Below are 21,412 nucleotides of genomic sequence, written 5' to 3' on the forward strand. Positions count from 1 at the left end.
CTCACCGAGAATTTCACAACCTTATTCTCATTTGGAAAGACAGGTTGTCTTTGACCGCTACGTCCACCAGCCCTGCCAGAAAGTAAAGAAAAATGAAGGGGAATGACAGTTTTTGAAAAACTCAGCTTTTTCATCTGCATCCAAAAAAATAGATCTGTTTCTAGATTATTCATGAACAGCCCACGTGTTTTCCTGTGAAGACAAATTAAGCATATCAAACAGAAACTTATCCGCATTTCCTGAAAAATGGCCTGAGGCAGAATCTGACAAGTTCTTCAATTACTCTTGAGTTGCTTAACCCTCCAGTAAGGTAAGATTGAAGAATTAATTTTCTTTATCATCCTCTGTGCTTTCGTAAAAGGTTAAAGTTTTGAGTCAAGCACAATAAGTTCCCAGTATAGTTTTAATATCATTCTTTGGTCTGATTTATGAATCTCTAGTTCGTTAGAAATGGGATTTTTACATGATACTTATCCCCACTGTTTACACAACAAAAAATACTCAGAGGTTTTTTTTTTGTTTTGTTTTGTTTTGCTTATTTGGTGTCTCAATTTTTATATATTTTAAAAGGTGAGTTGGGTTTTATAGGCAGAATAGTAAATTAGTTTCACTCAACATTCTTTATATACCAAAATAACTAAAACTTAAAAGTTGCCTTCTATTCTCAACATACATGATATGACGTTAGCTAGCATGTCACACAAAGAGGGTCAAGAAAGAATTATTAAGTATCTCCCATTTCTTGATTCAAATTTTACTCAAGAAAGTATTTGTTCTTGTTTGCTCAGAGTAATGCTGCTGAATCAAAATGTCAATCTATGAAAATTCAGGCAACTAGTCACATGAAAAATACCACATAGCAGATTTTAATAATTAACTCTAAAATATTAACAAATTTTGCTAAAGATATAGACAGATCCCCCCCCCCAATAGTTATCAGTATCATTCAGCAACACATAAAATGTTCATAAGGAGTGGGGTTATAGCTCAGTGGTACAGTTTGCGCTTAGCACATGAGGCCCTGGGTTCAGTCCCTCCCCCTATAAAAACTGCTCACACAATATGCTTGCTTAACATCTCCTTGGAGAAATTCACTATTAACATGAAGAGAAACACATGAAATTCCTGCTCTAGCTTGCCCAGAAGACAGATGTTATCCTTTCAAGACACATGCTGTAAGAATGATACTCACTGGGTTGAGTGTTTCATCAACTGAATGGTAAATAGTCCACCAGTCTGAAGTCCACTCCCACACATTCCCCACTATGTTGTGTAAGCCATAACCATTGGGAGGAAAGGCATCAACCTAAAAATAAAGAAGTGAAAAATACTATCAAACTACTCACCTTGTTTTTAAAAATCTCCTTGGTGCATAAGTGCACCAAGAGCTATAATTTCAGAGTATAAATATTAATTTTTATTGCAATAGTCAAAACATAATTTGGCTAAAATAAAAGCAAAAAAAGAAGTTTTGGGTTTTTGTGTTTTGTCTTGTTTTATTTTTGACTTTCAGCTCTCAAAGGGGGTTGAGAAACCCAAGAACTTACATTAAATGGCAAGAAAGCCAGTGAAATTATTTCTGATGAATGAATAGTAGTGACTGTGCGTCAAATTGTTACTCCATGCTGTGTGTTTGCATAGGTTCGATGATATTTAGATCTTCAAAATCATTAACAGGAGTCTCACACTGAACCCAACATAAGCTTTGTCATCAGACCTCAGTTGCCCACCATACATTGTTCTGCAGGACCCAACATCAATTCTAACCTCTCTACCGGCTCCCTGCAACTCACCATTTTATCATTAAGTCTCAGTTACTATCATGAAAAAAATGTACAGGACTTACTTTTATAAAAAAAAAAAATATGAACTCATTGCCAAGTGCACCTATCATAAAGGACTTCAGCCTCTGAAATCCGGATCTGTGAAGCAAATTACACTTTCACCTAAGAATTACACCACATTTCAAAGGCAGGTCAGACAATATCACATAATACTGTCACATATACAAAAACAAAGCATAGTTTCTATCAAGGGCAAGAGAAAAAAATTTAACAGAACAATAGAAAATTCAAAAACAAACTTGTTAGTTTCATTAATTAAAATTTCTTCCAACCTTTTGTAATGCAAATTTTCAAACATAAAGAAAAACTTCAACTTTTGAATGAAAAAAGTCAAGTTATCCTTAGAAGGTATTTTTTTCTTTCTTTCTTTTTTTTTTTTTTTTTTTTTTTTTTTTTTTTTGTCTTTTGGGGTATTTGTGTATTTTCCATACTAACAAAGTAGAGTTAAGAATGAATAAACTAACATTCATTTTATGTGGCTTCAGATGGTTGCACATCTATACATGAATACAGAAGCATCTGCTGCTTAAGCAGTTCCGAGCATTTCAATCCAAATTAGTAAGCTACTCTGAAAAGAACTTAATCTAGATAAATTAGAAAGTTAAAAAATTCCACCATGCTGCTTGCACAGTCAGCATTCATTATGGAACCAAGAGTGCTTATCCACTGGTTCATTCAGTAATTTCATGCACAGCAACCAAAGACCTGGAAGGTTCAGTCAGTTTAACAAGTTCTAAGAGTTTAACAAGAAAAAAAATAAAAATAAAAATCCACTTCTACAGGTCAGAATGGGATGCAAAGAAAATATATAGAAATTCCAAGTGTGAGAAATTTCTGATGAAAGTTATTCTATACAAAAGTGGAGCTGAGCAGACAATGAAACAGAGGCCTGAGTTCTAAGTGCAAGAGAGTTGGAAAGGAGGTCAGGCCAAAGCATCAGTTATTTTTTTAAGAATTTGGAACTGATTAGAAAGAACAGAGTAGAATTAATAGCTGAAAGGAAAAATCAGGAAAAGAGGATATTCATTTGCTTCCAGGAGAGAAGAGAAGAAGCCAGGGAAGCAAGAGCAATTTTTAAGAGGAAAGAGGGGCTAAGGCTTTAGCTCAGTGATATGGTACCTGTCTAGCATGCAGATGCCTTGGGTTGAAGCCCCAGTATTGCCAACAAAAAAAAGAAGACAAAAGAAAAGAAGCATTCAGGAGGCAGGAATCATTTCTTGTGTTTCTAGAAAATATAAGCAAAAAGTGCACTCAAGAGTCTTCCTGAGGAAGACTGTTGCAAGTTCAATACCAGGCAGGTATTCAGAGTGAGCTCAAGGCCAGCCTGAACTGCACTGTGAGAACCTGTTTCAAAAAGAATCTGTCTGAGTTCCCATTTATACCAACCTTTAGCAGCTAAGGTTAGGCAAGCACTATTGAGTGCTGTCAGTCCATTAACAGGAAATAGTATTTACTCAAAGGTTTCAGGTTTTCCCCCTTTAAGTAATTTGATGCTTAAAGAGGTAAAATCTGGACATCAGTACATCCTAAATTGTTATACATAAAAAAACTTTTTAAACTATTTATGGTTAATTAACCACACAAATCGAAGTTTCCTCCCAGAAACCCCAAAAGAAAACAAACAAAAAACCTTCTGACATGCTTATTTTCAGGTAAACAAGCTGATATGCATTATGGGAGGACAAAAGTGAACCAATAATAATACAACTGCATAGAAATTCAGTTCTCTGGGCTCACAATGATCAGAATACTTGGCCAGGTATCAAGTTATGTCTAAGGTAATAAAATGTATAAAAATGTCATGCAAGGGAGCTATTTCACTATCGTTCGTCCCATCATTAAGTTCCTACTCCTCCTGACTGCCTAGAGCATGTGGCCATACAGCACAGCTCAGGTGAACCCAAGATGATGGTGTGGGAGCAGCCTCAATTTAAAGGTAGAAAACTTATTAAGTCCCATTCAGGTGGGAGTCATGTTTTATGGCTTGCTTTCTCCCAAGTCCTGTTTCTCTAATTGATTCTTTCAGAGCTCCTGGTAACTGTTTCTAATTTTATCTTGGTAAATTCTGTGACAAGTTCTGCAGGTAAGTTTCAAGGATAACTGCTAAACTCCTCACCACATTCCAATTCTAAACATCTGGAGAATGTCTTTACCTCATTCTGAGTTTTACGCTATCTACAAAGTATATAGACATCACAAGAGAAAATGAGTGCTTAAATTATTTGTCTGTTTCATCAGAAACATATGCCTTGAGATTTGTTCAAACAACGGCCATGACAGTGGCCTTAAATCTGTCCTTTTGAAATGGAGCTCAGTCATCTCACAGGACCAATTGCTCCTGCTCAACAGCTGATTACCTGGTCAATTTTGCCCTTTGGTCTCCAAAGCCCTCATTTAAATATTTGTTTCTATGACAACTGAGATATGTTTCTAGAGTTCCACCCAGTCTCACTCCTGGCTTCATGATTTACTACAGCTGCTTTGCTTATCATAGCTCACCATCTGTGCAAGGGATCCAGGCTGCTAAAGCCCTGGAGTAGGGGTGGCAAAGCTTTTAGAGCTTTCAGTGATACAAACAGCTGGCTGCAGCGCGTGTGCCATAGGTTCACCATCACTGCTCTAGAGTGTCAGGTGTGAGTTTGACAGTTTAGTGCCATCCACTTTCAGGGTTGGCTACATCCACAGGATGAAGCGTTGCACACTCCTCAGCAAATTCTGACTTTGATGGCCACTACCCTGCTATCTGTGGCAACTAAAGTCTTTCCTGGAATCTGAAAAGCAATGACATTCTGTTCATCTTGCACCCTCCCTTGGGCTGGCCAAAGTGGAACATTACACGCTGTCATTCAGTGCCCTACTCTGTATCAGCAAGCTGGGCTTCTCATTCCTTTAATGAATGAGAGGAAGGCTGAGGCAGTTCCCTCTCCAAGACCTCTGGTCACCTACTATGCTGCATAAAACTATGTGACTACAAGAGCAGCAGCTATCCTGAAGGAAACCTGGGCAGAACCAGGTACCAGATGGATTGACCAGTCTTTTGCCTCTGTTGAATAATGCGTTCATTTCCCATGGTTTGTATTAGTTTATTCTATGTATAATTCACATGTAAGGAATTTGATACATACATATATGTATTCATAAACTTTATTTAGAAGCTAAGATTCTCACACAATCTACTTTTTAATATTAATTCTACTCCCAAAGTGATAATGTTTTAAAAGCTGAAACTGATTTTCAATTTTTGGTAGGTCAAGCACCTCCTTGCTCTTGTCTTCTCCAAAAATATCTGGGTTAAAATTTCTTATTTAGCTTTTCAGTAGAAATGTGTAATCATTTGGTCATATTCCAAGCAATGTATCCATATCACACTTACATATAGATTCTGGAAGAAATATTTCTGTGTGAAACAAAAATATGAATTAAAAAAAATCACAACTGTTTGAAAGATTGTTGAAAGAAAATAACTCTCCATAATGACAAACGTAGTAAAAGGCTCTTTGATCAAAAAGATTTGTTTTCTCACTATGTTACAAGAAAATGCAAATGTTTTTGCTATGCCTTAAATGATAGTGTTTCCTTCAAAATTCATGTTACAAGTAAGCCAGGCATAGTGGTACACTCCTGTAATCCCAGCACCTAGGAGGCTGAGGCAGGAAAATTATTGCAAGTTCAAGACCAGCCTGGGCTACAAAGTGAATCCAAGGCCAGCCTCAATTGCATAGTGAGACCCTGTCTCAAAAAGACCAAAAAAAAAACAAAAACAAAAACAAAAAAACGTACTAAAATTTAATCAACAATATAGCTATATTAAAAAGCATCCTTTGGGAAGTAAATAAGGGCTAATTGATAGAATTAACACCCAGATAAAAGAGCTGAGGCTAAAGAATGCTCTGCCCTTCCTATCTCCAACCACAGAAATACAACAATCATTCCCTCAAAAAAAAAAAAAAAATACAGCCAACACCAATCCTGCCAATGTCTTGATCTTGGGTTTCTGAACCTCCAGAACAGTGAGAAGTAAATCTCTGTTTGTACACTATGTAGTCTTGAGATTTTGTAATAGCAGCACAAATTGACTAAGACATCTTTCAAACACAGCTGCATTAGTGTATGATTATGCCAGCAAGACAGTCCTAAGAAAGGAGCTCTTACGTGCTAAAAGGGAAACATTACACAGACATTCTAGGTATGTATTTACCATGTCTGAAATTTTTACCAAGAAAGTTTTTTAGGGCTTGGTTATCAAGCACGTACTCTGCCATGCACAAGACACTGGGTTCATAAAACAAAACAAAATGAAAGAAAACTGTCTAATCTTTCACTGCCGAGAATCTATCCTAATAAAATTCAAAGTTATAGCTCAATATTTATGTATAAAATGCTCATCGCTGTGCTGTTTAGCCTCCATAAAATAAACATTTCATTTAAGTCTATAGCAATCAGCAGTAAATAAATTGGGATCTGTTCACATGACAGGTTACTCAGTGGTTGAAAGACCAGGTATTTGTGATATGCTGCTAATGACAGGTAAAATGTTCCTAATATTACATAGGGGAAAAGTAGGATTTTAAAGTGTATCCAGGTTGATCCAAATGCTAATTTACAAAGGAACATATACACCAGAAACACATATGCTGGCAAATAGGGTAATCAGAAGAATGTGCTCTGGAAACAAGCCAACCTGCCAGCTGTTCACCTTTGCTATGTAACACTGGACAAGTTAGTTAACCATTATGTACCTTAGAATGCTCATTCAGAAAGCCAAGGAAAATAGCACCTACCTGACAGACCTGAACAGATACCAAATGAGGTAATTCGTGCAAATGGTATAGCACTATGCCTGGCACAAGCCCTTGATACCTACAGTGCTGCCTTGGTTCACAAACTTATTGCTTTCCACACAGAACAAATTCTTTTTTTTTTTATTTTATTACTTTATTTGTTAATATTAAGAAGAAAAGGTAAAACAAATTTTCACAACAAAATAATGAAAAAGTAACAATTGTTGATAGATTACACAACATTATCTTTAGTCACTCAAGTACAAAATATGGGCATAAAAATTACTTCAATCAATGTTAGCACACAATATTAGCACAGAATAAATTCTGAGACTAGAATTATGGAAAGAATTAAATGTGTGAACCAAGATACCGTTCTGTGCCAGCCATTATCATCATCATCAATGCAAAGAAATGCCTAGCAAGGACTATCCCTGCGTGGTAGAATACCAGATCAGCTTAACTTTCTCCTTTATCTGGTCTTGTCCAAAAGTTTCTACAGCACGTATTATGGAGTCAGGAAGAAAAATCCATCAGAGATGAGAACATCTGATTAATTATTAGCATTTGCCCCTGTGACAGCTGATGGGTGCAAGAAGGGGGACACAAGCTAGTCAGAAAGTGAGAGATGTGTCTCGCCCCATCTCTGCCAGTGCTGCCCTTCTGCAGAAGCCACAGTACTCACAGGTGCGGTTCCTTGGAAGCCATCTTCTCCAGTGTTGGTCACAGGGAACTCACCCTGCCAGAGGTTGGCGTAATGCTGGCCTTTTGGCTTCAGTTTATTACCCCAGGGGAAAAGCCTGTCAGGGGAGACACAGGCACAGGCTTCTCGTTAAAGTTGAGTAGGAACACAGGGACAGTAAGAACACCACTCACTTGTTCTGAGTAAATCTCTTCTAAATATATAAATAAAGATTTTAATCAGGATTTTTAATCAGAATTTTTAAAAACTTCCTTTTAATATTGCATGTCAAGCTCATAATAACCTCAGCCTCTTCTAAGTACTCAAAGGCTTGAAATAAATCATATCACAAGAAGAAGGGCGTATAGAAAGCTGGGCAAAGCAGGCACCATTCTGGACTTACTTGGAAGTGTGATCTGGCACTGTCACACCACACTTTTTTATACAGCCTTAGCTATTTTAAGGAGCTTTTCCTAGAAGATGTGACCCAAACATGAGTTTTCTGTCTTATGGCTCTGAAAGCAGAGAAATACCACTGCTTCAGAAGATGCCTAAAATAAGAAAATGCTAAAACCAGGGCAGCCTGCCAGGAAGTTCTAAGGAGTTCTATGTAACACTGGGGGTGGGGGGAGGCCCTGAGAGGCTGGAACCCACTTTGGGACTGCAGGGTGTGCATCTGGCCCAATACCTAGCCTTGGGTGACTAGAGAGAGCTGGTGATGCACTCATAAGCATCACCTAAGTAATCTCATGAGGGAAGAGGAAAACGTAGTGAAGGCAGGACTACTGTTTTTAATCAACCTTCTATCCAAAGAAGTTCCACAGGGATTAACTAATAAGATAGGCACCATATTGTTGGGCATGACAAGACCTTTCACGTACCTGTTCTGTAGGCCTCCTCGGCAACTGTACTCCCATTCGGCTTCGGTGGGCAGCCGCTTCCCTGCCCATGTGCAGTAGGCAACGGCATCATTCCAGGAGACATGCAGCACTGGATGATCTGGCCTAGGAAGGAGAATGGGCAGAGTCACGAGAGGCACCAATAAGACAGGAAACAGGAGCTGGCTCTAGGAAAGCACCCATCATCATCCAGAGGGCAACCAGCAACACCAGGTGGCCCTGGTCCTCAATCTAAGCCTCAGCCACGCCATAGCTGATCCCTTTACCAGGATCGGAAACTTCCAAACTGCAATTCCTCCTGGAAAAAGCCACATCGGGTAGCTCGCTTGGACTGAATTTCCTTCTCACTCTTTTTTAAGTGAAATAACAATCCCAGCCCATTCCTCATACATCTTTGAATTCCCTTAGTAATTACACTAAGGTTTTCATTCTTTTAACAAATGCTGAGTACCTGTTACATACCAGACACTATTTTCATGAAAAGACATGCACTTTTCCTGAATAGCTGACTCAGTATTTACTGCATAAATTGAAAATACATTGCAGGCTACAACTCGGTTCAATCCCAGCACCACAAAAAAGAAAAAGGAAAACAAAATCCCCGTTAAGTTTTCTTACCTCCCTCAGTTTGTTTTTTATTTTGGGGGGATTTTTTTCTGCTGTGAAATTCAGTAGAGAAGACATGAATAGGATGCTAAAGAGCTCCAGGCCTCCTGAGGTACCCAGGAATCTTACAACTTTCTACCTTGCTATTTCCAGTACAGAAGCCACTAATTCAGACCCTGAAAGATTTTCAACATTTGTCAACAGGCCATATTCCTAAAGCTGAACTCCATGTACATCCAGCTCCCTAATCATAAGGGCAATAACCTGAAAGGTTGCTAAAAATAGAGGTTTAAAATGCCATCTGAACAATGAGGTTAGGAGGGCAGTATTCTTGGGCTACTGGGAGGCTGAGTCCTAACCCAAACCTTCCTCCATCTCCAGGGTTTAAAGTGCTACTCTATTTTTGCTTGAGATAATTACTTCCTCCCCACCCCGGAGACTTGCTGGCCGACTTGCTGCTCTGTAGTTTTTTTTAGTCAGGTAGTGGCTTCAAAGTGTGTCAATCCAGGACTAAAGATCACATGGACCCTATACCCAAAGGCTGGACACCTATAGTGGCCACCTGGCAGGGCACAACTACGTATCCACAGATAGTCTTCCGCATTGCAATGACCCACTTATAAGATAATAAATGCACAAACTGTAAAACATGTCATGAGATTTGTGATAGGCATGTCAAAAGGGGGTCTGCAAGAGGAAACTCTGACAGCCAAATGAGAAAGGAAAAATGCTATTTATCAGAGAGGCTTCTATGAGCCACACAGTGTTGGATCTTTACATACATTATTTCTGGCTATTCCATCTTCCGCCACTCGTTCAGTTTGGTACTCTTGCCACAGAGTTCTTCTCCAAGAGCACAAGAAATCTACTTTGAATGAAACATGTCAAATGAAGACCACCAAACTCACCTGTGCTGAATAGTAGAGTCGGGCCCCTCTGGGTGTCGCCAATTGGCACCTTTAACAGGTAACCACCAGGGAGCAGCTGCAACCTCAAAGCAATCCAGAACAGGCTGTTAGCAGCAGAAACTCAGCACAGCAATGCACTCAGTGTGTGCAGCAAAAATAAATAAATAAATGAAATCTCACTACAGTCTCAAGTTCTATTGGGGTTACCTATTTGGGTTACCAAACATATACCTTTATCGAAAACAAAATGTATATGCAAAGAAATCTTTAACAAAAAATCATTAACTACTGTCATAAAGCACCTTAGTGAGTAAACAAATATGTATTTAAGTGGTGTATACCTCTAAGAATTTTAAAAGACGCACTGTTTATAATCCACTGTACTCTCTAACAAAGACAGGCAGTACTTCTATTTGAAACATGGGGAAACAGAATTAACTTTATAATTAAGTATAAGGTCAACCAAGGTGGTCAGAGATCAAGCTGAAACACAGAAAAAAATGGAGTATGTTTCAAAAGACTCTGACTCAATTCCTATCAATATGGACTGTGTGACTCTGGATGAGTTCCCTAACGGCCCCCAGAAGGCCTAGCTATGGAATGGGATTGGATCACCTACCTCACCTGATTTGGAATACAGAGAGGGTCAAATCAGATAAAATTGAAAACGCTCTGAAAGCTATTTCTAGGACCTTAACACCTACCCTACAGTCCTGTCAACCAAAATAACAATGTGTCCCCCCACATCAGTGTATGGGTAAGAACTGAGGTTCTGCAGCTGGTCAAATTAAACTGAAATCATGGTTCTGCTGTTCACAGTGAGCTATGGCAACATATTTAATCTCCTCAAGCCTGTTTCCTAATTTACAGATACAGTAATAGCACCTCCGTGTCATTATCACAAGGAGGAAATACAACATAAAGGGTTTAGGGAAATACCCTTAGCAATTTAGGCTATGACTTAGGAAGAAGTTGGTAATGGAAAAGTGTCATGCATGATTTCATGACAGTTACAAGAAAATGCATAAAAATAATCATCACTGTGCACTGTTCTTTAGTACTAATTACAGAATATCAAATTTATAGACCATCCTAATACAAATGAGCGCAGACTCGAGAGTATCCCTATGACAATGCTATACTCAATCAACTGTATCTTGTTAAGCATGGCTGAGGGGCAGTGATGGGAGGTTGTGTCCCTCCCTGCTGACAATCACTGAACAGTAAGCCTCACTATTGTTCACTCTTTTCCTGCATCCACACAATCAAATCATTCAAAATATTTCAATCAGAATGTAATGGGAAAAGCCAAAATACTAAATATTTCAATAAAAAGCTATTACATCCTTAACACTACTGGGAAGTATTTTACTTTCCACTCAGTAGAACTTAAAGGCATGACTTTCTAGCTATTTCATTTGTGGCACCGAAGAAATTAATCTGGGGATGTTCTCATTCATCAGAATGCTTGATGTTTACAGGCACCAGTGCCAGGTAGCACACTCCATGGCAAGAGGAGATGTACACCAAAAGCTCTGGTCATCCCACTGATGTATTTTAGGGGGACCTTCAGTTCACTCATCCAGCCCAACTCCAGCCCTGGCACTAAGCACCACCACCAGAAGAGTAGTTCTTAAATTTAAAAAAAAAGCTAAAACCGAGAAAATGACAATATGTGGCAATATGCTAACTTCTGTTAAATATGGCTGATACTTATGGGAACTAAAATGCCTTTTTTTCTCATAATCTTTCACGTTTTGAAATATTTCATCACTAGCATTTTTTTGTAAACCGATGATTTATCCACTCTACTACTAATGGACATTTAAGCATTTCCAGTTTGGGGCTATTATTATTATTAGTGTTGCTTCTATGAATAATCTTCAAAGAGTGTGGCTTCTGATAAATATGCATGTACATTCCTGTTCACAGTACACTGTGGAGAAGAATGCTGATTCACAGGGTATATAGTCTCCCAGCTTTAGAAGAGACAGCCAGATACAAGACAGTGTTAGGACTCTCCCAGGCTTCCTACTCCTTCACCATAGAGAAATTTTCAAAGAACTGGTACACCTACAGAAGACCTGCAGGCAGCTGCTCCAATCCACTCATTTTTCCTAGTCTTTTTCCCTTAGTTCAGATTGATTACAAATTTCTACTGAGTACCTACCATATGTCAGGCAACTGAGCCTAATTCCTGAAAGGGGATCTACAAGTCCCAGAAATCCTCAAAGAATGATCTAAGACAGTAGATATTTTGACAGGTTTTTCATTATTTGTTTTATACACACTAATTTTTTTTACCTCATTTTTCTTCAAAAATATCTCCCAAATTTAAATTGGTAGGTTTGTTTTATACTCGCAATTTCTGTCATTCTAGATATCTCCTTTCATTTTTCTCACTGTTTCTGAAACATTTTACATTACTTGAGCAACCTGCCCAAAACAAATCACTGGTATACAAGCCTTGAAGTCATGGAACTATGACAATCAGCAGTCTCAGTGATAAGCAGAGAGAAACAGAAAGCACACGATGACTAGGGCATGGAGAAGAGGGCACCAACAGAACTTCCTTAACAGAGGCCACCACCTAGTCTTTTAGTCCAAAATGGTAAACCCTAAGGCAAGTATAAAAAGATGAATGTATAGTATATCTATATGCACTGTCATACTGTTTCTGAAAAAAGGTACAAAGTAACACAATATGGTATCCACCCACTTAAAGGAAAAATATACAAGTTATCAAAATCCAGAGACCAAAATACATGTTATAAACATAACACACATATAAACATATAGCACATACACTTGATTGTTTCTATAAAATAGATGCAAAAGGACATATGCTAGTATCACTACAAGAAAAAAGGTTGCAAAATATATACACTAAAGGATTAGGAGAGTAAAACACTGACTTAGAAGGAGAATGTATCACTCTTCATAGGAGATGGTTTGGGCTACTGCTCAGAATGCTCCAATTAGTGCATATTTGGAATTAGATGCTCATCCTAGGCCCTCTCAGCCTCAGCACTAGGGACATCTTAGGCCATGTAAGTCCTTGTATTTGGGGAGGCTGTCCTGTGCACTGGAGGGTGTTAGTAACATCTGCGACCTCCCGCCACGAGATACCAGTTGCATCTAACATTCAAAGGAACACCAGTGCCTCCAGACATTGCCAAACGTTTCCTAAGAGGAGCAAATCACTGACTATTATAAGATGGGCAGGGGGCTTTTCTTAAACATTGATTGATAGCTCTTAGTAGCATAGCGGTGAAATCATCTGATCCTTGAGCCAGACTGCCTGAGTTTGAACAGTAGTACCAAGTTTTATAAGATACAGGGTCTTGGATTCTTTATATTATTTAGATTCCAGCTTATCTGTGAAATGGAAATAAAAATACTACTACTCCCTATGATTGCATGAGGATAAAATAAGTAAATATATGTAAAGTATTTTGAAGAACAGTACCTGGGCAGAGAAGAATTAGACAACTGTTAGCCATTATTATTATTATTATTAATTTTTGTTACTGCATGTTGCAATATTCCTCAAAGAACACATATTTAACACCAATACCTAGTTCTTCAGCTTAAACCTACCCTAGCCCAGTTCACTATTTTCAGAATACTGACAGGCTGAGAAAACCTCCTGATGGATGAAAAGCCAACAAAGAATCATGTCATTTCCAAAGAAGGCTCAAGGACAGTACGGAGTGACTGACATATATAGTAATGCTAAATTTTTTTTAAAACTTATTACAGTAAAAGACACACTGCCAAGAATGCTAGGATAAGTGTGCTCCAAGCAAAGGCGAGTATTTTTAGGGTAATTAGTGCAATGTGTTTTTTACTATCTTTTAAACAAAACACCATGAAAGTAGGGCAAAGGGCAAGTGTGAGGGATGCAACCTCCAAACTGGACATCTATGAGGAAACCAAATGACACTCCTGTCTTGTCTGTAAGGCAGACCAGAAGTTACCACTGTAATGGTCATACACAGGTCAGAGTCCTCATCTGACACAGTAAGAGAATTTAAGTTAGCAGAGTTACTCCACAACTAAGAATTGATTAAAAAAATTAAAGGAAGTCCTCATTCATCCTAGCCAAGTTAAATCAATGTTTTAAAACCACTTGTTCTTGAACTCCTGGTTCTGCCTAGAAAATAAATGCACCTATGTTAGGGGAATTTTTACAAAACAAGCAACTTTTAAGAGTTACATATGATCAAATTTATGATACATATGACATTTCTAATTCCTTTTCTCTAATAGGAAGAGTTCTCAGTTGAGTTGTTTACAAAGTAGAAGCACCAAGCATGATTGGCATATCTGCTTAACCTCATCCTAAGACAACACATTTTTGGGAAGTGGTTGTCCACCTGCACACTTTCTGGTCAACCAAGACAACTTCCAAAGTTCAGCCCTCCCTTATATTCTGGGAGAAAAGGACTTTAACATGACCTACTTCTACTTACCATCTCCATAGCAACTGTCTGAGGTTTAAGTTGAAACAGCTGTACCAGCCAGCCAGCAGCCAGTTACAATGTAAATAGGATTCCTATGAGTACTGATGTCCCTGAGAAACAAGACTACTCCAGGGAGTCAAGACATTATTTCCTATCTCTCCCAAGGGTCATAACCATAACAGCTGGTTAAAAAAAAAAAAAAAAAAAAAAAAGGAAGAGGAAGACAGCAAAGGTTCCTTTATTCCTGCCAAAGATGGTAAATTATACTTCTTATATACACACATCCCAGAATAAAATCAGCACAACGAAAAGACAGAGGACTGTGTAATTATGCATATTCAAGTACAAAGATATCAAGCTCACAACTTTACAACTGCTCTCTTAGAAATTAAACTCACTGAGACAAGCAAATTAAAAAGATGGACATTTCTTGAAATGTAGTATAAATATGACAGCCCTATAAAAACAGCCTCAGAGAATTTTTCAACTGACACAAGTGAACAATGAGACATTGCAGATCTATTCAAATTCATGGGTATAAATAAAACTGGAGGAGAATCTAACAACTGAAAGAATCAAGTCAGAGAACACACGATAAGTAAAAATCTCTTCAACACCTAAAGCAAATGCGCAATTAGAAAATCAGATTGGGATAAAAGGTAGAAACAAATTTATCATGAAAATAGGTAGTCAAACCTGACAGCTTATTTCAAATTAAATCCTAAAGCATGTATCTTGACGGCTTAATAGACTGCACAGGAGAAAAAATTCATGCTTGACCTGAAACTTTTCAATACTGTTTGCATCGCTTTTTTTTTTTTTTTTTTGGTCTTTTTGAGACAGGGTCTTGCTATACAGTTCAGGCTGGCCGTGGGCTCTTTGTAGCCCAGGATGGTTTTGAACTCACAATGATCTTCATGTCTCAGCCTCCTGAGTGCTGGGTTTATAGGCATGTGTCACCACGCCAAGCTTCTTAGTAAATTCTTCATGTTATTCTACACCAAATTTCCTAAGCACAAAATTAGTATGCTGTACGCATTTCAGAACCTTAAGAGGAGAGTGAGACCCCTATGCAGAGTGGTTAACCCTAGGAAGACAATGGAAACCTATCAGGGACAATGCAAAAATGGCACAAGAAATTTCTGGGTGATGTGGTTTACATATTTTCAGTTGAGATCTGCATAAATACTAGGGGATTTGAGAGTCTTTAAAACAGAAATAAGAGAGAGTTTATCTTTTAAAAATAATTTTTCACTTTTTTGGGCAAACAGGTATCAGTGTAATTTGGCATAACTCAGTGTGAAAACAATGTGACAATACTCATCAAAAGCTTACATCACCTGCATATCCAGTGAGGAAAATGTTCAAATCACTTATTGCCCATCTGAATATAACACAGCCATTTAAAATTATCTGTAGGACCTTGCACTAAACTAAAAACAAAATGGTTCAAAGATTTAAATATTAAACAGAAACATTTAACCTGCTGGAAAACAGGGAACACTCTTGAAGCCATAGGTGTAGGTAAGGACTTTATGAATAGAACACTAACTGCAACAGAAATAACATTAAAAATCAACTAACTGAACTGTTTAAAAAGCTTTTGCACAGCAAAGAAAACAACCAAAAGAGTGAAAAGAAATAGGAAAAAACTTTTGCCAAATAGTCACTCAGACAGAGGACTATAACTAGAGTATATAGACTCAAAAAAAAAAAAAATTAGATCCTCCCAAAATAAAAGACTCAATCAAAAAATAGGCCACTGAACAAACGGCCAACAAATACATGAAGAAATGTTCAACATTTCTGGCCACTAGAGAAATGTAAATTAAAAGGACACTGAGATTCCATCTTACCCTATAACAAATGGCCATTATCAAGTGCCAAGGAGGCTGTGGGGGGAAAAGGAAGCTTCTACATTGTTAATGGAACTGTAAACTAGTACAACCACCTTGGAAATCAGTATAGAGATTCTTCAAAAACTCAAAAATAGAAATTCCATTTGACCCAGCTATTCCCCTTCTAGGTATCATCCTGAAAGAATTTTTAAAAATGTCATCATTACAGTGATAGAGGCACACCCATGTTTATAGCAGCATAATTCATAATAGCTACATTTTGGAAGCAATCTATATATCTATTAATATTATAAATGAATGGTTAATAACATAGAATCTAGATCATGTACCAAAATACCAATGCTATGTACAATTCAAATTCTAGACTCCTAAAATACAAATTGCCAGAAAAAATTTAGATAAGATCCCACGAGTTTTGAAGTTGTCATTATTCATAATTCAAGTGGAGATAAAAGAATTGTGATGGAATGACTGGATTAGTTGCAACAGATTCCTTTAAAAAGGGCTATCTTGGGGTCGGGGATGTTCAGCCATTCTTCACACAGAGGACTAATATCTAGAATACATTATATTAAGAACTCAAAAAAGTTAGACCCTCCCCAAAAGAAAAGATCTAATCAAAACACAAGTAAAATGAATAGATACTTCACAGAAGAAGTTCAAATGGTCATTAAATACATGAAAAACATGTTCAACATCTCTGGCAATCAGAGACATACAAATTAAAACAACACTAACATCTTACTCCAAATGAATGGTTGTCATCAAGAAGCCAAATAACAACAAATGCTGGCAAGGGTAAAGACAAAACAAAAGACAGATAAAAGGAAACAGGGAGATCTTTTGTACATGGGAAGAGAACCAACAGATGGCGGGATGAGTAGGGAGGGGAGCCGAGGAGATGAAAACAAAATCGAGATGTGTTAGATACACGTATCAACTCCCCATGAGGAAAGTAATCGTTAAGTACTGTAAACATGTCCTGTCTTACTTTTGTTATTGTTGTTGCTGAGACAGAATGCCCAACACTCAAAGTTAAAAGAGAAAAGGTACATTTCAGCTCAGAGTGTAGAGGTTTCTGTCCGTAGTGAGCTGGCTTCCAGTAGAATGGAATGGCAGCGGGACATCACAGAGCCAAACAGTCCATGACAAGGCAAAGCAGGCAGAAGGCAGCCAGCAGTGAGCAGACACAGCCCTCTCTCTGTTTTTTATATTTTATCCAGAGTGCAGCACTCTTAATCCCAGTACTGCACCCTGAGTTAATCCCAGCATCACATTCTTAGTCCCAGCATTCACATACTCTGGATCTGGCCACCTCCAAAGAGCCCACCTATGATGGCATGAAGGTCTGAGGGGACATCTAGATATAAGCCATAACATGCACCAATAACAATAACAATGAAAAGAAACAGAATACCTCACTGTCGCTACTACATAGAGGTATACTGGACTCAGGATTCTGGTGGCTGGAATGCAGCTCCAATGAGGGTGACTTGGCTACACTGCGACACAGTGCATATGTGAAACACTGCACGCACAAGGGGCATGCACGTGACTCAGCCCCTTTAAAACCTTTAATCCAGGCACGTGAGACCTAACCCACTGCCACTAACCTAACCCCTTTCAAGAGTGGTACAGCCATAAGCTGACCTGCTTTTACCACACTCCATCCCCAAGATTTCACTACTCCTAATTCATTAATTGGGAACCAGGTTTCCCACACCTGAATGTTTTTGGGACGAACTACATCCAAACCATACCACGATCTATCATTTATAAAAGAGATGAAAAAGAAGAGCATCTGCCCTCCATAAACCATCACAAAAGGGAACAGAAACTTGGCTGCAAAGGCAGCCCAAGCTCACAATCTACTTCCTGCCATGGTTAGACAACATATCTCACAGGCACACATACCATGGCTCAATTACACCCCTTTAAATGAAAGTTTGGTACTGTACTAGACAGTGTCAATCAAGTCTGCAAAAGCAGAGAACAAGTATTACAAGTGTAGTTCATCTAATCCAGCTAAGTTGGACATTAACACTTTTTGTTATATAAAATGTATCAAAGATTACTCAGAATCTTAGTTTTGGAGAGATGCCAAAAGATGATATGACCCCAAAAGATATCCCCTCTTCTATGTCTCTATGAAGAATCTTGTTTTTACAAGATAGGATAAATATGGTACCTATGTGACTAGACAGTCCAATTTACAACTGTTATCCAGTTAAAAACCTTCCGTCTTTCTCTGACGGAAGTTGGACTGTAAGTTACATAGTCACTCTACCAAGAGATGTTCCCTCAGCTTGAACACTCTGACATCACTTCCTGCTGGGTGGTCTCAGTCACACTCAGATGATTCTAACAGAGAATTACTAATCTACATTTAAAGTTTATATACTACAGACCTTTCCTATGCTAACTCCAATTGGGTTTCCAAGGACCACATGGAATAAATCAAATTTCTCCGTCGTCACCTTTCAGATTATTTGCAAAATAATTTTCACTTACTTTCCCCCTAGCGTTCTTCAGGGTCAGCAACCTAATCAATCTTCTGCAGCCTCTAAATCTCAAAGATCAGGCCATCACCATCTCCCCAGTTACACACAACAAAACCCAAGAGTTACAGTTGATCTCTCCTTTTCCCTCCCTGCTCTCAGATGTAGCACTTCCAAAAATTACATCATCTTTTCGTGTCTCTATTACCATCCTGCTTCCCATACCCACCATGCTTCACCTGAAGTATCACAAAATACCACAAAGAAGCCTGAGTGCTTTCTCTAAATATTATTTCAATCCAATGGCTTCTAACTGAAATTAAGATAAAACCAAACACCTCTAAGGCCTATAAAGCTCTCTGTAGTCTATGGGCCACCTACTTCTCCAAGCTAATCCTAATTTTGTAATACAATCCTTGTTTTTACTCTCTCCTTACTGGTCATGCCCACTACACCCACAGAAGTTTCAGTTCAGATGTCACTTCCTGGCTGAAATCTCATACATAAAAGATCCAGGAGTCCAACCCCATTCTACCCTAATCATTTTCCAACCCATTTCTCTGTTTCATTTTAATCACAGCCTGTCATCATATCAGTTACAGATTTTACTTGTTTAGAGTCTGTTTCTAACTAGAATTATATAACCCCCTGAGAATCATAACATAACTGGTTCTCAGTTGTATCCGTAGCACTTGGAAGGTGCCCTGGCCCACAGTACACACCAGAAGAACCTCTGTTTAATGAACAAATTCACCCATTCCTTGAGTTTGTGTGATTTCCAAATCCTCCTTCACCTTGGGTGATCTGCTTCTGGGTGAACACCAGTTTTTTACACACTTGTTCAGACAGAGAACGAAATCCTGACTACAGGGTTTAAGCAGAGGTCTATATGGAATGGTGACAGGCTGGCTCTTAGGTACTAATATTGCCTCTCTCAGCTCTACCTAAAGCAAGTCATTTTCCCCTCCTGGACCATGAGTGCTGAATCTAGGAGAATGGCTTTTTGTACCTTAGAATTTTAAATATTATGTCCATTATAAACTCTTGGTTTTGTGTTAGTTTTTCTTGAAGTTGGGCATCCTTAGGCAGGACTTCCTCCTCAACATGTAGGTTACTAATGCAAATTCCAACACTTAAGGGGCAGGAGATGTCAGAATTAATTATTTTTATTTCTTAATCCAAGTTAGCCCTCAAAAGACCCATCATTGAAAACACCCGAACTTAAGGACACTTTAAATAAGTATCCAAGTCAGACAGCCTCTGAGACCTTGGCATGCCTCACACACGCCTCACTCTGATCACGTGTCTTAGAGCAGGCTGTAGAGTGGGAAATGTGTGTCCTGTTATCCTATCATATTGGGCTCTTGTCTTTCAGGGTTATCATTGTTTGCTTCCTGAGCCTATGCTACACTTGACTCTTAAATCAAGCAAACAAGTACTCTTTTCAAAAAGAAGGCACAAAAGATAGTGTTGCTTTCTTATCTCATCCAACCACCCAGCCCCTAAGTGCCCTACCCAAATAACTCAGTTACTGTGAACCCACCTCAACTCTGATAACCAGGACAATGTCTCTCACTAAGGAAAAGCTGACTTCGCAACCTGAGATAGCCAGGTCTGTTTTGGTCCTTGGGGCTTTCAAAAACTAAAGGCTCCAATACACGATAGCTAAATGGTAAGCTTTCACTTTTTTAATAAATACATATGAAGTGCTTACTAACACTTGCCATGCTGGGGATAAAGTCATGGACAATACAAACACATTCCCATCTACCTTCACAAAACAAATCTAATACAGGGGAAGGCATTCAAGAACTATCTACACAAATAATTATTATAAGTGAGATGAACAGTAGGAAAAGAAGGCACGAGAGCCCTAAGAACAAATAACAGATGGAGAGCATCTATATCTGGAATGTGGGATGGCAAGACAATGTTCCAAACGCACTTCCCAGAGTAAACTCAGCTGAGACCTGACTACACAAAGCTAAAGCTGGACACTGAGAGCAGATGGGTGGAGTAGGCTCTCCGCCAGATGCTTTGCCCTACTTGTTCCCAAAATGAGTCCCTCTTCTTCTGCAAGGTTCTACTGAAATGCCTTTTCCTCACCCAGGTATTACTGGTACGGAAATCTGGAAAATCCTCACATAGTTAACAGCACAGGATAGCTTGAAAACAGCAGCTAAAACAAAAAGAAACTGTGTCCATTCTGATAATAAGTATACAGAGGCCCAGGAAGAAAGTGTCAAGGTGCTGAAGCAGGGTTGCCCTGTGAACTCTTAAAACTGACCTACTAACCTGTAATCCCAGCACTCGGAAGGCTAAGGCAAGAAGATTGGTGCAAGTTTGAGATCAGCATGGGCTACAAAGTGAGCCCAAGGCCAGCCTGAAGCACATAGCAAGACCCTGCCTCCAAAATACAAACAAATAAATAAATAAATAACCCAAAAAACCAACAACTGTCCTATCAGGGTTCCTTTCTAGACTAGAACCCCATACAAGAAGAAACCTCAAGGCCTAAAATCAAACTGCTGAAACAAACGGACAAGAGAGAAAAGCAAAAGAAAAATGGTAGGGGAAGACTCAGAAAACCTCAGAAAATAAGTGGCTATATTTTGAAGGCAGGAGGATAGCTAACAGGGAGTGAGGGGACAAAGTTATCCCAGATCACCCCTTCTAATGGTTCAGAAAGACAGGTGACACAAATATGAACAACAGCCAAGATGCAGGCTCAAATCTAATCCACTGTTACTATAAGAAAAAAAGAGGAAACAACAGTACCATTACAGACAACATGTGCAGTCAGGAAGACGTATTAGTCCTTTTCCCACTGCTGTAACAAAATACAAGATGCTTAGGTTTGAACCAGAGT

At 38.6% G+C, this 21,412-nt stretch overlaps 1 protein-coding gene across 3 annotated transcripts in view; it reads right to left on the minus strand.

Moving 5' to 3' along the window:
* Positions 1–21,412, minus strand: part of Sumf1 (sulfatase modifying factor 1) — a 78,022-nt gene that overhangs the window by 35,903 nt on the left and 20,707 nt on the right. Inside the window, exons 4-8 of one of the 3 annotated variants that reach the window (XR_010051286.1) lie at positions 9,721–9,803; positions 8,189–8,311; positions 7,311–7,425; positions 1,193–1,306; positions 6–72 (exon numbers count right to left, since the gene is read on the minus strand). Coding sequence is in view for 2 of the 3 variants with exons in the window: in XM_063260282.1 (XP_063116352.1) it covers positions 1,193–1,306; positions 7,311–7,425; positions 8,189–8,311; positions 9,721–9,803 (435 nt within the window). In the remaining variant the exon portion in view is untranslated. The remainder of the gene's footprint in view (positions 1–5; positions 73–1,192; positions 1,307–7,310; positions 7,426–8,188; positions 8,312–9,720; positions 9,804–21,412) is intronic. The other 2 variants (XM_063260282.1, XM_063260283.1) reach the window with 2 other exon arrangements.

The sequence above is a fragment of the Cavia porcellus genome, unplaced genomic scaffold (genome assembly GCF_034190915.1).
Source record: "Cavia porcellus strain 051 isolate PalLab524CR breed Dunkin Hartley unplaced genomic scaffold, mCavPor4.1 scaffold_13, whole genome shotgun sequence".
In the NCBI taxonomy this organism is placed as follows: Eukaryota; Metazoa; Chordata; class Mammalia; order Rodentia; family Caviidae; genus Cavia; species Cavia porcellus.